The following is a 16,587-nucleotide window of genomic DNA, read 5'->3' as shown; positions in this document are numbered from 1 at the left end:
GGTGTATCAGTACAACATTTACAGACTTAATGGCAAATAGAGTACACCTAGACGATGGGAAATCACATAGAAATGCATGGTCGGAAACGCTTTCCTGACATGATAGTGATGGCACAAAGCACAAGAAAGACCGAACAAATAAGAGGAAAAAAACATGTTGATTGTTTTTAATACAGAAGAAATGCTGGTTAGTTTTTGTCTGGTCTACAGGATAGATGTCGTTACGTAAACCAAAGCATCAGATGACGGTGCATGCGCACACGCGGTTTTTGTTGCCGCGCTCGCTTTGACGTTCGATCTTCAATGCGCCGGAGATGTGAGGCACGCATCACGGCCCGGGTCGTAATTTCGAATACCTACTTTGACGACGTACGTTGGCTCATTCATGTTCGTTTTTCTTAGTTTTTTTGCTGTACTAAGGATAATAAAATGTTTTCTTCTCTTATTCGTGTCTTGTCTTTTTGGTGATTTGTGTCGTCACTACCGCGCCAAGAAAGAGTTTCCGACTATGCATTGCTATGTGATTTCCCATCGTCTAGATGTACTCTATGTGCCCTGAAAGTCTGTAAAAGCTGTACTGATACAATCGGTACATATATATATATATATAAATACATTACTTATACATAGCTTTTTAATTTTTTTTTAAAGTTTTATTGATGAAATAATTAACTCATTGCTTATACAGTGTTTTTTGCAGCACATTTTACGGCAGTATTATAAACTAAAACTAAATATTGTGCCATATAAAAGAAAGAAAAAAAGATAGAAGAAATACTAGAAAAAAAAAATCAATGAAAAAATGTTGTTAAAGACCAAATAAAATGCTACAGTAAAATATAGAGTAATGCTCACCAAACCTCCCACACCCCATGCCGTGTATACGCTTTCACATTTCGTATACGTATGTGGCATATCTGGCACGTAGCAGGGATGTCCAGTGTGATGAACATGTGGTTCTAACTCTCTAGCAGTGGCTCCCAAACATCTGTATAGTACCATATGGTGAACATAACTAGCACTTTCTTCTGAGATCAGTGGCTCCACCTATTGCAGAAAAAAAAAACAAATGTTGCCTAAGTAATTTTAATTTTCAAAGTGATTTATCATATTTTTAATGGTCTCTTTAGCGGCTGCAATTTTGAAAGATAATCCAAATTTTCTCTCTCATATTCGGTGTCCAAGATGCAAGGAAAGAAGTTCTTCAGAATTAATTAAATTTTGTTTTGAAGACAGAAGTGTTGTTTTCCTTACAATGCTTGGACATTTGTGCACTTTATGACAGGAAAACTTGGATTGGTACTCAGATTTTTGCCTTATCCTAATTTAATAATTTTTTTGATTAAAAAAATAATTATTTAATTTCGCACGATATATTTTGTGTTAATTTACGTCCAAGAATCCACAGTTTTAACTTTAAAGTTTAGCTAGATTTGGTACTCATATTTAACTTATTTAGAAGTTGTTTTTCTTAAACAGTTTGATGAAATGAGCAACAACTGCTTATTTTTGAATTGAAATATTATAGTAAGTAAATTTTTCCTAAATATGTTAGTATTAACTTATTTAGCTGTTTTTAGTGTCGAGTAAAGATTTAAAAAAAAAAAAAAAAGCGTCGGTCTGCGAAATGTTCCAGGAAAATTTACGGGTCCACGAGTAAAAAAAAAAAGTTTGAGAAACAGTTAGGGTTTCCAATCCTGCAATCCCGATCCTGAAGGATCCCGCAAGATATTTAGTGGGATTAAACCCCCGGGATTAAGAGCCAAACACACGGGGCATCCAATTCCAAAAAGATTTGTCCTGCAAACGTTTTCCAATTTTTGCCGTCCATAAAACGAATATTCTTACAAGTATCAGCTGAAGTTTTAATCATCTAGACGGCTAGCGTACCAAAAAGTGAGAGGCCAAAAGAAGTGTGGGGGTTAGGAGGCGTGGCTGATTTTTTTTCTATCTGCGTTTTTATATCTGATTTGATATCTGCGTACCCGCAGACCCCGCAGTGCGGGAGCGGGACAGCATTAAAGAGCCCAACGCCAAAATTTATAGTTCCGGGTCGGTTTCTTACGAAATCACTTCACATGTGTGTTATAATAACGCGAATTTTATCGCTAGCATATTCATAACTTTCTTTTTATTGTTAAGATTTTTTTTTAATGGTTACAATTTGCTGTATTTACTGTATATAGTTAATATATGTTTGATTGAAAACGCTTTACCTCCTTGAGGTGCTCGTACCCCGTATCAGATAAGAAATATGTGTTGATTTAATGCAAAAGAAAAAGCATCTTTTCAATTATTCCCTTTGATTTCGCAGTTAATCTACAACCACGTCATTATAAAATAACATTTGAAGTATATTCTGAAAAATTTCACTATTTTTTATGAAATAAAGAGCCAGAGACGTCACATAAAAAAAGAAGAAGAAGAAAAAAAAGGATAATCGCAGTGCCCCTCACAACTAATCACTGGAGGATCTGCAATACAAAACTGAAATGATTTTACTTCTTGATAAGTTTCTTCTGGTAACACGATTAATTTTATTCTTTAAACTTTTAACGTTGTTTTAAGAGAGCAAAATTCTCATTTTTTGGTGGAAATCTAGACCTTTTCCTTTTAAGTGCAGGAACAAATTGAAAAATAAAATAAATAAATAAAATAAAGAAAACAAAAAGAAAAGTTTTTACATGCAGGGGACTTAAGAACTAAGAAAATCATTTTTTTCCTTGGCTTCCAGATAATCCAATTATTATTTACCGCAATGAATTTTTTTTTTTATTTTTTTTTTTTGAGACGTCCGTGGAGAGTCGCTGTCAGTGGTTCATTTTTTCATAATCACTGTTTTTTCCCGAGAAATTTAGCAAGTTTAATAGTAGTGAAAGCCTTGATCACTTTTTTTTTTTGCAGTTTTTTGGGTGTAACGGATGCATGTCAAATAAAGTAAGTCACACAATTTTCCAACGAAAATAGCAAACCTATGTCCAGTTGAACTCTTTTAATACGACTACGGTTAAAACAATATCATGGGTAAAACGACCATTTTGTTAGTAAAGTTTAGTTATTAGTTTAGTATTTAGTTAAGTTCAAAATTTCAAGCATAATACGTGCATTGAAATGCAAATATCGTTTAAGACGGACAAAAAGTTTTAGAGCTCGCCACTCAAAATTCTTATGATTGAATACCAAAACTTTTTTTTCTTTGAAACTATTCAGCATTTTAATGTGGTTGTAGAAAGCCCAATAGGTATCTTGAATTGTGCTATTTTTTTCTTTAAATTTTGGCATAGAAAATAAAGCTCTTACACCTATTTACCTGAGGGCATTTCAATTAGCTTGTAAATAAAACTGTATAAGGTGGTTGCGACGAATAAGGCCATGCAGACCAATGAGGTCTAGCCCTCATTTTTTTAATAGGATAGCAAAAAGTCTCTAGTTCAGGATTTTATTGTCATCGGGAAACCTAACTAATTATAATGCGTTATCAACCAGCCATTTTTAATCGATAGGAAACCGTGTGGAAACCGTTATTACAAAAGAGTCTTGTCAAAATTGCCTTTTATTTTTTAGTTAATTTCGTTTTTTCTGGTTCACCGTAGTTCATTAGTATAAAACGAGCTGATGTCTGCATCACATGACTTTGTTTTACACTAATTATGCCTTTGAGTAGGCCAGGAAACACGAAATATTTTTACCCCTAGTTTGTTGCGAACCGAAGCAAAAAAACGTTTTGCACAGATTTACTTCCCCATTATTGTTAATTTTTATGTGATTCAATGGTTAACTCTGAATATCGCTAATAGTGGACGAATTGAAGCTGGATTTAAAAAAAAAAAAAAAAAAAAAAAAAAACGTCCAATTTGTCGCCAAACTGTTGAAAAAAACTTGGTGACCAAAAGCCTGGCAATATATTGCCAATTGTCCGCCAAATTATAACACCACTCGAATTTACATCAATCCCCCCCCCCAAAAAAAAAGAAAGGTGTAAAAGTCCCCTTTTGGAACCTTTGAATGCAACCAAAAGGGGAGGTGCACAACTAGACCCCACGAGAAGTGTACTTACCAAATTTAAACTTTCTAAGGCATACCGTTTTTGAATTATGCGAGATACATACACACATACGCACAAACGGACGTCACGAGGAAACTCGATGTAATAAACTCGGGGATCGTCAAAATGGAAATTAACAATGATTTCCCCCTAAAAGGTGTAAAAGATCCCTTTTGGAACATCCGAATGCAACGAAAAAGGAAGGTGTACAGCTAGACCTCACTAAGAGTCTACGTATCAAATTTTAACTTTCTACGGCGTACCGTTTTTGAGTTATGTGAGATATATACGCACATACATACATACATTTATGCGGACGTCTTGAAAAAACTCGTTGTAATTTCCTTGTTAATCGTCAAAATTGATATTTCTAGCGTCCATATGTTCTTAGGTATATATGCACCTGTGGTCGGGTCGGAAAAAAAAAAACCTCAACATTCATTCGGGGGTGAGCAAAATGAAAATTAAGGCCGATTTTCGAGTGAAATTTTTTTCGCAAATATAATACTTCGTTACTATGTGAAAGGAAGTAAAAAAATAATGACTCTGCTCTAAATGGGAAGATTGATTTTATCCTTTCTATTGAAGTAAATATGGAGCTTTTGATAGTGTTTCTGAGTTTATCAAATGTGATTCAATATGTTTTTATATTGACAGTAAAGAGTCTTTTAGTTTGTTGTTGTTTGATAGTTTTTTCTGGAATTTTCACAGAGCTGGCCTTATTAGGAACCCCTGTTTCTAATAAGACCAATTGGACATTTTTTTTATTTAACTGTTGCCAAAGATAATACAAACTTAAATTTTCATATGGAATGATTTTTTTCTTGTTTTTTTTTTTTTATAAGTTGACGAATGTTATAAGATTCGAGCCAATTAAACCATAAAAGAGCTAATTTTTAGTCCCTGAACCTTAGGTTGGCCTTAGTAGGAACTCTACATTATCTTTCATCGCGGACTGAAGTACTAAACTAGTACAATTTTATAAGATGCAGCCAGAAAATCGATTGCAAATTTCATTGGCTCATGCCAAGATTTTTGAATAGTGGAATTTAATAGGCATAAAAACAACTAAACATAAATGTTTTTTTTAAATACTAAAAAACAGTAGTAAAAAAGTAGTTTAAATTTTTCTCAATTAAACTGGCGTGAACAAGGAATTTAAACAAAAATGGAAATTATTTTTTAAGCATTGGTATGTAGTTTATAATTTTTTCATAATTTTACCTATTCACGGTTGTTACAAATAACGGCTAATACGAACAAATTTGCGAATTTTTGACATATTAACTGAGTCAAATTAGTCAGAGTCATATAAAAATGGATATTTGCAGGTGGTTTTGTATGGTCCTCATAAAAATCCGCAATCCACGTTGGATCTTTGCCCAAATTTGGCCCAGAGGTCCTTTGATGCTCAGGAATTGACACAGGGGGATTTCTCCCCCAATGGAGGGTGAAAAAACCCCTTAGAAAGCGTTTTACTAGAAAAATTTCGTGACCCGGAATAGTTACGCCTATTAATAAGAATGACTGAATTTTCTGACATAAACAAAGAGGTTTAAATTTAAAATTTGTGTCATAAAACTGCTCTTTTCTACCCGTTGCTGCTGACGGGAAATTTTACGCTTCTTTTTTCTTTTATTTAAGCCTGATTGTTGAACTGCATCACCTGACACGACTTTCATTTTCAAAGTAGACCGTGCAACGCCAGGCAATGCAGCTGATAAGTACTAAAGATGCTGTGACAGTAATCACGAAAATAAAAAATAAACAAGAAATATACCTACATATTTATGTGATAAATTACGTTCAGGGAGCATATTTGATATAAAATGTTTCGTCTTTCCATATAAAACAGTATCAGTCCTAATCGTTACCAAATCCTGTGCGATAATGAAAGCAGCAAAGTTCAGACATCTCGCCTTTTAAATAATCACTCATTGGAGAAAATAATTTTCTCTCAGTCTCTTTCTCTTCATTCTCTTCATACATAGTTCAAAGCCATAATTAGCCTGCGGGCCATACTTCGAACACACCAGCCCTTGAAGTAGTTTGCTACTGGAATCGCTTTTTCTTCATCTTCAATTTGCGGAGGAATTCTCTTAGATAATCAAGTGATTGTAAAATAAAAAGTGGGTAATTTTGCGTAACTTTTTCTTCCAGTAGCTACTTCTGATGCTTCGTAGGGGAAAATAATTGTTAGTAAAAACAAGTTCAGCCATTCATTTTTAAGAATGTTTAAGACTCACGAGTCTATTAGGAGCAACGTTCTGGGTAACCTTGAGGATTCTTACAATGGGAAGGGAAACTATTAAAGCATATTAATATCACATAATTTTCCACCAAAAAAGTTGTTAGCACTCATGGAATAATGGTAATTAGAGGTAATTTTCCATAATAACATTAGTGGTGAGAAAATTAAGGAAAAAAGTATTTTTCTTTAAGACACAAACGTGGGATAAATGTGAACCTGTTTGGCAGATCTTTGTGAAATGACAAGTTTTAAAACGTTTAAATGTGTCGCTTGAAGAAACTCATTATTATTATTTCTTTATGTCTAAATTAGAAGAACATTATCTATAAAAATTTAAATTCATGCCATTCTGAAGGCATGAGAATCAAACTATATGGGTGTTTTTTAAGACTATACACAGGGTGATTAAAAAAAAAACGTTGACACTGATATGGTATACAAATCATACCACAAAAAAAAAGGATAAAAAATCGCATAGGAACAGAGGATCGCAAACACAATATGCTGACGGCTACATGAACACAAAGCCAGACACTGACAGATGCATGACATATCACGGATACAATGGGGGGGGGGGGGGGGACTTATTACACAAAGACGATTCTAGGCAGCATTTTAGTTTTTAAGGCTTAAAGCTGTTGTTTGAACTTGCAGCTTGCAGCTCTCATCCACGCGTTGCAACAAAAGTGCAGCGATATGTGAAATCGTGTCAGAATGGATCGTTATTACGACGTTAGGTGCGTTACCGTTGGGACGGTAAAACTGAAATGCTGTGTAAAATCGTTTTTGTGAAGTATGTGATATGCCATGCATCCGTCAGTGTCTGGCTTTGTGTGCATGTAGCACGTCAGTATTGCGTTTGCGATCCTCTGTTCCAATGCGATTTTTTATCAACGTGGTATGACCATGTGGTATCTTGCAAATCAATTGGTCAAGGTTTGTTTGAATCACCTTGTATACAGCAAACATTATGCCATCGATGAGCTAAGATATGTAGTGAAAAAGTAGCGGAGGTGTTTACTCATTTCCTTAGTAAATAAACGAAAATTTTTCTTTTACATACGTTCGAAAACAATTTCATTTGCATGATAACTACCTTCCGCATTTAAGGCAAAAAGGCAACATTCATGAGTGCAATTCAGATGAAATCGGAACCATGTATATTTTCGAAACAAATACTAGAAAAATATTGCCAAGGCTAATTTAAAAAAAAAAAAAAAACTTGATTCCATTGTAATAGGTGTAGTAGTTTTAATTTGAGTACAGAAATACTGAGTAGTCATTATGGCACCAAAGTCTTTCATCTTTACTAATACTAAAGCTGAAAGTATGTCTCTCTGGATGTCTGTGCCTCTGGATTTCTGTATGTCTGTTATGCGCATAGCGCCTAGACCGTTCGGCTGATTTTCATGAAATTTGGCACAGAACTAGTTCGTAGCATAAGGGGGAGGATTTTTCGAAAACTCGATTTTGTTCTTTTTCTATTCCAACTTTAAGAACATTTTGCCGAGTAAATTATCATAACGTGGACGAACAAATTACTATAACGTGGACTAGCAAATTACCATAACGTGTACGAGCAAACTACCATACACGACCATGGGCGAGCAAATAAACATAGCAAATTGGCGAAACATTCATCATCCATTATTTGTAAATAAACAGGCGAATCAAATGACCCTTTAGTTTTCTACTACGGCAAAAAAGCCGTGCGGGTACCGCTACTAAATAATGAAAAAGGTAAAGCACCAAAACTAATATGCTTAGTCTTATGCTTGTTTCCGTACACTCCACGGGGTTACAGGGGGATTTTCTTATGCAAATGCACAGTTCACGTCGGACCTTGGCCAAACTTGGCACACAGGTCCTTTCATATTCAGGAATTCGCATAGGTTCCCCCCCCCCCCTCCAATGGATTGGGGTGGAGAGTCGGCCCCTATAGAGTTTTCACCAGAAAATACATGAAAAGGAATGTTAATGTCGAAAAATAACAATGACATAATTTTTCGAACTTTCTAAAAATCAAAAAAGATATAAATTTAAAATTTGGAGTCATTAAATTGCTCTTTTCCAAACGTTGAAGGGGAATTTTTACGCTTTTTTTTCTCTTTTATCTAAACCTAATCGTTGAACATGCGTCACTTGACACAGCTTTTATTTTCGAGGTAGACCTTGCAGTGCCGGGCAATACAGCTAGTCCTTAATGTTAAGATCATAAAATGATTGTATCCTGTCAAGATTAACAATCATTTTGACCCAGCCCCAAATAATCACAACAAATAATAAAGCGTTTATGTCTCGCATCTTAACTTGTAAATGATTGTTCTCGGAAGAAGTCCCGGTGAAAAATAATTGCTCACTTGGATTATCAATATCTACAATTCTATTATCAATGACGACATACTAAAACAATCCTTACAACAAAATGTCAAACGAAATCTAACGAGCAATTTATATTTCCAAGCACATAAATTACTCGTGTTGGAGCAGGGGATGGTTGACTGAAAGAAGTTTGGATTTAAGCATCATTACACCATTCTTAGAAACACGAGGCTTTCACAACCGCTTGTTAGTACCAGTCTGCAAAGCAAGAAAATAGCCATAAATAGAGACACAGCTTCATTTGAACTCACTTGTATCACGTGATGCTTTTTATTCAAAAGAGGCGCCTTCACAATTTTGCACCAGTATGTCGTGTCTACGTCATCTGGGATGGTTACCTAAAATGAATAATACATTATTGTCAGAAGTGTTATTAAAAAAAAAAATAAATAAAGGTTTTGACGGTTTTTAACCCCGGTTTTTGTTTTGACGGTTCTTGTCTCTAAGGTCCGTTATGGGACTGGGACATTCGTGTTTTATATGTGCAGATTTATTTTGTAAATTATCAAATAAAAATTTGTAAATTATGTATTTTTCATGTTACTTGAAACATCAAGATCTTAATTTCCGCCGCAAAGAAAAAAGAAATTATTTCTTTAAAAGTTTACTTTTTTTATAATAATTTAAAAAAAACTAATCGATTTAATAATAAATGAAATAAGTATTGTGGTTTTTTTTTATTAATTAAAAAAAAAAAACAACACACGCCGATTTTTTCCCGCAAAGCTTATAGGCATCAATGAGTTTAAAAATAAATAAATAGATAAAATAAAAATTACTTTCTTATTCAAATATCCCAGTTGAAAAAAAAAATGCATACGTTTGAGGAACAATGGAGAGTGATATGTATAAGTAACATTTCTTGTGGCATTAAATACCGTTAACCTCAATAAGAAAAAAAAATGCTTTGAGCGAAATTTCGTTAATGAAAAGCATAGTACATATCCCCAAAGACTGTACAGGGTAACTTACATTAGATCTGTTTTATACATCCATTTAAATCTCGTATAAGACTCAAAAAAGTAAATACCAACTGAGGTGAATCTTTAATAATATTATAAATGTAAAAGTGACTTTGTTTGTTTTTTTTACCTTTTCACGCCTTAACTACTCACCGATCATCATGAAATTTCGTATACACGTTGTCAGGGTTGCCGGGGTGAGTATAGGGTACCTTTCGTTTAGAAAAAAAGTAGGGTAGACCGGGGCACATTTCCGAGAATTTTTTTCAATGAATTTTCTAGTTTTTTTGTTTGAACCTAGGGAATTTTAGACATTGTGGTTTTATAAAGCAATTAATGAAGTCAAAATTTGTATATTCAGTTGTTGCTCAGCTTGTGTTTTTAACTGTAAGAAAAAAATGTTTTTTTAGTCCAAGTTGGTCGCGTAAACTTGCCCCGAACACTGGACAAGTTTACGCATCGAGTGGAGCACGTTTACGCATAATAAAAATGATACTTAGGAGTAAGTGATATAGGTATTTAACCTAATTTAAGTGTTTTATTTCTCTTAAAACACTTTGAAAATATGAAAATAACAAAAAATTGATTAAAGAACATTTTTAAGCTAAAATAAAATCATTGGGCTTATTGCTAAGTAAAACATAAACTATTTAGTCATATTCTTCATCACTGTTAGATTTTACTAACAAAAATAAAGTATTTCTTTTCGCATACTTGTCATGGGACTGCGTTTTGACATCTAAGACATTGAACCCTGTATTGTCCTTTTTTGATTGGTTGTGTGCTTTCGAACAGTATATGCAAGCACAATTTTCTATTTTGTAAACAGAATCGTGCATTAATTTCCTTTTTACAGAGTGAACTAACTTTTTCCCTGTCGCAAGTTTTGGTTTCATACTTTTTTCTTTGCTGTCTTATATTTCTGCTTTAATAGAAACTTGCAAATTTTAAAGTAATCCCCCCCCTTTTTTTTGTTCTGCCCATTTTGTTTTTTTCTTTGTAGTTTCTAACTGATCTTGTCTGAGGGCTTCTTTAATCGGAGTATCAGTTAGGAAGAAAAAAGAGGATGCTCACAATTTTTTCCTGGTTTCTAAGCTTTGGTCTTGCTTTTTCAAATGGTCTCAGTTGGGGTAGTCAATATGTGACGATGTGGAAGGCCTAGTGGGAGAAATATTTGGATTACCGATAAGCCTTTTCATTATTTTGACGTCTAACGTGGTTCTGTTAGTGTTTTGAACGTAATGTCTTACTATGTTTAAAATAAAGAAAATGTATTACAGGCTAAATAGTGTATAAAGACAACACTATATGATTGTAAGCTATAAGATGCGAATCTGTTACTTAATTAAAAATGAATGGTGATTTTCAAAACGAAATAACCTGAAAATGCTAAAGGTTTGAGACAGTACAGAGTGAAAAACACCTCCGGAGTCCGTTTAGAAGTAAGACAGAGTAGTAAGACAAACAGTAAGAACGTGCGTAAATGTGCCCCGATGAAAATGCGTAAACATGCCCCGTCGGCAAGTTTGGATTTATTTTTAATGTGCAACAAAATTTAATAACGTTTCGGTCCATATAAATACAATTCACACAAAAAAAGATAAAATTCTGATATTTTTTTAATATATTTGTTTTTTCTTAACAAAGTATTATGCATTCACAATAAGCTTCAAAACGTTTAACAAAAATTTACTCTGCTCGGTAGAAAACAAATTTTTCTATCTGCATGCTAAACCGAAGCTTGACTGATGCTCAAAAACTTATGAGAATATTTGTCAGGGAATAGCATCAATCTGGTATGACTGTTGACTCTCCATTTATAACTCGTTTTGAAAAAAGGGCACTGCGTAAACGTACCCAATGCGTAAACGTGCCCCGGTCTACCCTACTCCATGATTTTTGTTCCAATTTGAAATAAGTTTAAATAAGTTTGAGAGTATCTTATCGAAATCAGGTCACATTTGTTTAGTATTTGTAGCAGGTAAAAGCCTTAAAATGCTGCATAATGTGAACTTTACCAGAAATTCGAGAAAAAATTAGAATTCCCCCAAGTTTTTTATTTTAAATTGATTTCATATTCTAAAACGACGCTTATCTTCATTTTTAAAGAATTGTCTGCAGTTTCTGGTTACGGAATTGCCACGAGCTCAGTTTTAATTAGCGTGAATATAAACATTGTGAAGAATCATCTGTTGCCATTTTTTGAGAAGAATGTAATCAGTTAAAATTCTTGTTGTTTAGTGGCTTTTCTTGTAATCAGGAAATTAAAATGTTTAGCCCCCTTCTGGTTATTTTTTCTCAATTTATTAATTTTTGTACTGCCGGAAGTTGATAATCAAAGATTTCAGATGCATTAAAAATGGAAACTTTGCTATTCACTTTGTTCTAGTCGGAATTTTAGATTTGCCGTTAACGTTGTTTCAGAATTATTGATGCTGATATGGATTTTGAGGAACTGACGTCGTTATTCTAATAGATACTTTTAGATAACTTATTCAAAGCTGAAATTCTTTGAAGCTATTTTTCCAATTCTGATGGTGATTAAAAGATTGAATGTTGATGCTATTTTGAAATTTTTTTTCTCATTCTGAAAGAAGTTTTTCGAACTATTATCTTTATCCATATATTTTTAATGGGACTATTGACATTATTTGAAAACTTTTACCGTTATTGTAACACGGATTTTTTGAAACAGATGCTATTATTATAGTAGGGAATTTTAAGGAACTAGTCGACCCGTGCGGAACTCCGCACTGTGCTTCGAATCGTTTCATAAGGCATTTCGCTCTTTAAAAATTTCAAAGGAAAACATTATGAAGAAGAACCGAAAAAAAGTAAGCGCAGAAGAGAAGGCATGTAATTTAAAGACATCAGTAACAAAACCTCGTTAAATACAACGTTGTGATAATTTGATCATCGCTCACCTTTTGGTCGTACATATTTTCAATGCAAACATAAATATCATTAAAAGTGGCTGAGTAGTGACTCGTGAAAAAGCAATAATTGTGCATGTGAAAAAACAGGTTGTGGCGAATATAGTCCTGCCCATGTGAGCATCTGACAGCAAAAAAAAAGAAACATTAAAGAGATATTTATTGGCACGGATTCGAATTGGCCCCATTCTGATTAACACCCCGACACCCCAACAAACCGAGCAATTGCGCCTTCCTTTTCGAAAGCTATTCATTGAAGGAATGCGTAGTAAAAAATAGCAAAAAAGCTTTTTGACAAAAGAAAAAAAAAATTAATAATAAGATCATGCTTCTATATTTTGTTATTAACCAGCATGGTACGATTTAAAATTATTCGTAAAGCATGGAATTTGATTAAAGAATGACGAAGATCTCACGTAGCGATTGAAATAAACATTCTAGAGAAGTAATAAATTAGTTTGAAAATAAGTGTTTTTATCTTTGAATATTGAACTATTTCACATAGAAGGTTGCTTTAACCGTTACGGCTTAAATGCTCGCACATGTTTCTCTTTTAATCGAACACTTAAAATTCAAAACCAAAACCAGTTGAACTGAGTCCGTTTTTTAAGTGCAATTTTTCGAACGTAGACAAAATGTATTTTTTTTTTCAGCAGAAAGCAGAGGAGTAGAAAATGATTTCTTGCTAATGAAGTTGATAATAATTTTAATGCTTTATATCGTATTCGCGCGAATAAAAAATTAAAGGTTTACTGGGTGAAACTCGTAGTTTTAATTTGGCGTAGTATTTTTTCATTTGTACAAAAGGTTGAACACTGTTATTAGAAACATCTACATTTCAGCATATAATGAAAATGTTTTTCTGCACAAAAACGATTTCCTTTAGGTAAATCTAATACTTTTTTGTGCTTACATTATGCTGATTGGTCTGGATGTAGCCAAAGCTTAAAAAAAGGAAGAACACCCTTCGATTAACAGTCAACTTATCCGAATGATAACTGTAGCCTGCATAAAGGAGTCGAAACACCAAGTAGCATTCCCACTGCATTTATTTTATTACGTGTGTATGTTATGAGTACATGGAATGCGTAATACTAATATAAATTTGATATTATGTTGGACAGCCCAAGCTTGCCCGAAGTTCAGATAGTTTATAGCCGAACGCTCTTGCGAAAAAAACTTATCAATTTAACCGAACAACTAAGTCCAGTGCTTTTAAGCTTTATTTAAATATGAACACACACACACACACACACACACACACACACACACACAGGCTTTTTTTTTTGCCGAAAGCGACGTAAAAAAATGGAAAACTGCATTAGAACTTTGCTTTAAAAAAAAAATGCATAAGAACTACAGGCTGCATCAAGGTTTTGAAACAGCAAGGAGCATTTTCGAAAACTTGATTTTTCGACCGTAAGTCTATTTTTCGTCATTAGCCAGCCTGATAAGTTTTAAAATGAGAGGGGAATAATATATAAGATAAGATATTGAAGAAAAATGTTTCTGTTTTTGAAAATTTTTACAATCTGTTACCGCAGGCTGCTTGAACCCTTATGACTTAGCTGGCAGCACGTGTTCATCATTTAAAGCACGGTTAAAATACAAAATAAGTTGAACTATGCTCTTTTTTTAAGCGTAGCTTTTCGAATGTAGTAAAAATTTGATAAGCTATTTTTTTTTTCGCAAAAAGAAGAAAAAATATATATTTTACCCATCAAATTGAGGTAGTAATTTTTTTATTTGTACAAAGAGTCAAAAACTCATTAGAAGAATATGTATTTCAATATACGATTTATTATTTTTTTCTGAACAAAAAACAATTCTATTGTAGTCTGAAATCTTAAACCTGTTACTTATATTTTCGCTTACATTATGCTTTAATTTTCTTACCAGAGTCAAAGCTTAAAAAAATAAAAATAAAAGTACCAATTTAGAAGTAATTTAGCACAAAGTCACATCAAGTTTTCATAACAGCAAGGAGAGTTTCCTTCTCATTTACTTTATTTCCTCATATTTGTTATTCACTTAATTAAGTGTTCATGTAATGCGCGTTATTTCTCTAATTTTTTGATGCAGATTGTCCGGACGTGGGCCCGAACACTCATTCTCCTGGTTACGAGGAGAACACTCTGCCGATCAAGCTATTCAGTTCTGTCGGTCATAGTGCAAGTTAAAGTTATAAGTTTAACCGAAAATCTCATTCTGGTTCTTTAAAACAGGTTTTTCGGGTGAAAAAAACAATTTTTAGACTTTGGGTCTATTTTTCGTCAGTAGCCAGCACCATAAGCTTCAAAATAAGGTGTAAATCAAAGAAATCAATCAAGAATTGAGGAAAATCTGGCGTAGAAACCAAAAACAGGCTACAGAAATAATATATAAGGATGTTTTTATTTTTCTAATGGAGAGTTTGGGGGACTAATAGGGAGTTTTAGGGGCTGTTTTCCTTACTAGAATAGAGAATTTGAAGGACTATGTCCCCAGTCAATAAAAGATTTTTAGGGACTTACGTAGACATTGGGAGACCTTTTCTAATGAGGATTCAAAGGGCCTATTGGCGCGATTGTGGAACTGTTGCCTTTATTCTAATGATCCTTTTATCTATATTTATGCTTATTTATTCGGGTATTTCGATTTTTAGGGGAGTGTAAACTTTATTTCCGAAGTTTTCTCATTCAAATTGGGAATTTTTAGCGACAAGTTCAAGCCTTAACGCCCTTAGAAACTGTCGCCATTATTCCGACTTAGTGCAACATTCCATAATTTATTTTCGTATATTTAACACTGGTTGCTGAACACGGGTCATTTGACGTAACTTTTATTTTCGAGGTACACCGTCCAACGCAGCTAGTGAACTATAAAAATGCGATTTTAGAAGATGATACTTCTTTCAAATAGTTACCAAAGCATTTCAGGCTGTGGATTTATTTTCTTAAAAAAAAAACGAAAAGAAAAGAAAATGCCGCTGCCTTGGGCAGTTGAGGTAGAATTGAGAATAAATAAAAAATGTAAATGTAAAATTGGGTTTAGCACCTTTCTTTCTCAAAAATTGACTAAATAAACAAACGTGTGAATATGTATGTAGCTATCTCGGCTCTTTTTAAATGATATAACTTTTTTAAAATGTCCTTTAAATATATATTGCAATTAATCAAAACGTTTTTTTGATTGTATAGTTTTCAAATGATAATACTGCCGTGTGAAGGTAAAGGGCAGTTACTGCAAATTTTTCACTTTTCGCATTTTTGTCATCTATTGTACGTTATCTTTATTGTACAAGCTTGCTTATTTGGTTTCCGCTGAAAAAAAGGCGCGAAAAAGACGTCTAATTCTAACATTTCCCTATTGTTAGTACTGAATCCAAAACGCGTTTCTTTAAAATATCTCGAAAACTCATTTCTGCAGATACTGCCGTTTACCTGCACACGGCAGAATACTAACAGCTATGCGATAAATTTTGCAATCCTGTTTTGTAATACGGTATTTTTTTTAAATGAATCTCTTATAATGCTTCCATGCAACATCAGGAACGGAATTCGTATTTACCAAGAAAAAAAAAAAAAAATTTCGGCACATTTGGAAAATGCGAACAAGTTTCGTCTCTCTGCCAAATTCGTGAAGAAAGCTTTTCTTGGTTACGTAGAACTTACTATGTGAATTTTAAAAATAGGTATTGTAAACTGAAATGTAAAGCAGAACGTTTTTTGCTCACGATATAGGTAAGTATGTAACAGTATTATCTTATCACTCTTTCTCATTTCATAAGACATCCCCCGGAACAGTCAATATGGAGCTAAAAACTATACTTTCTGCATATATTGCATTTCTTTTCCTTTCTTTACTTTTTTTAAATTTCACGATTTTTTTTTTCTTGAGTTTCACTTTCTGCTGGCCAGTGCTCTTTGCAGCCAAGACGCCCATTTTTTTTTACATTAATTTGTACAATGTTTTGTTTAATTTTGAACAGTTCAAAAAGCTTAACATTAGCGCTTACAGAGAAAATTAACGCGT

The 16,587-nt window shown here is 33.5% G+C and overlaps 1 protein-coding gene across 1 annotated transcript in view; it reads right to left on the bottom strand.

The window, feature by feature from the left end:
- Positions 1-16,587, bottom strand: part of LOC129218527 (DBH-like monooxygenase protein 1 homolog) — a 58,308-nt gene that overhangs the window by 16,883 nt on the left and 24,838 nt on the right. Inside the window, exons 4-5 of the mRNA XM_054852815.1 lie at positions 8,930-9,016; positions 856-1,047 (exon numbers count right to left, since the gene is read on the bottom strand). Coding sequence (XP_054708790.1) covers positions 856-1,047; positions 8,930-9,016 — 279 coding nt within the window. The remainder of the gene's footprint in view (positions 1-855; positions 1,048-8,929; positions 9,017-16,587) is intronic.

Source organism: Uloborus diversus, chromosome 3 (assembly GCF_026930045.1).
Source record: "Uloborus diversus isolate 005 chromosome 3, Udiv.v.3.1, whole genome shotgun sequence".
Lineage (NCBI taxonomy): Eukaryota > Metazoa > Arthropoda > Arachnida > Araneae > Uloboridae > Uloborus > Uloborus diversus.
Note: the sequence above shows the minus strand (reverse complement) of the source record. Positions and strands in the feature narration are given on the sequence as shown.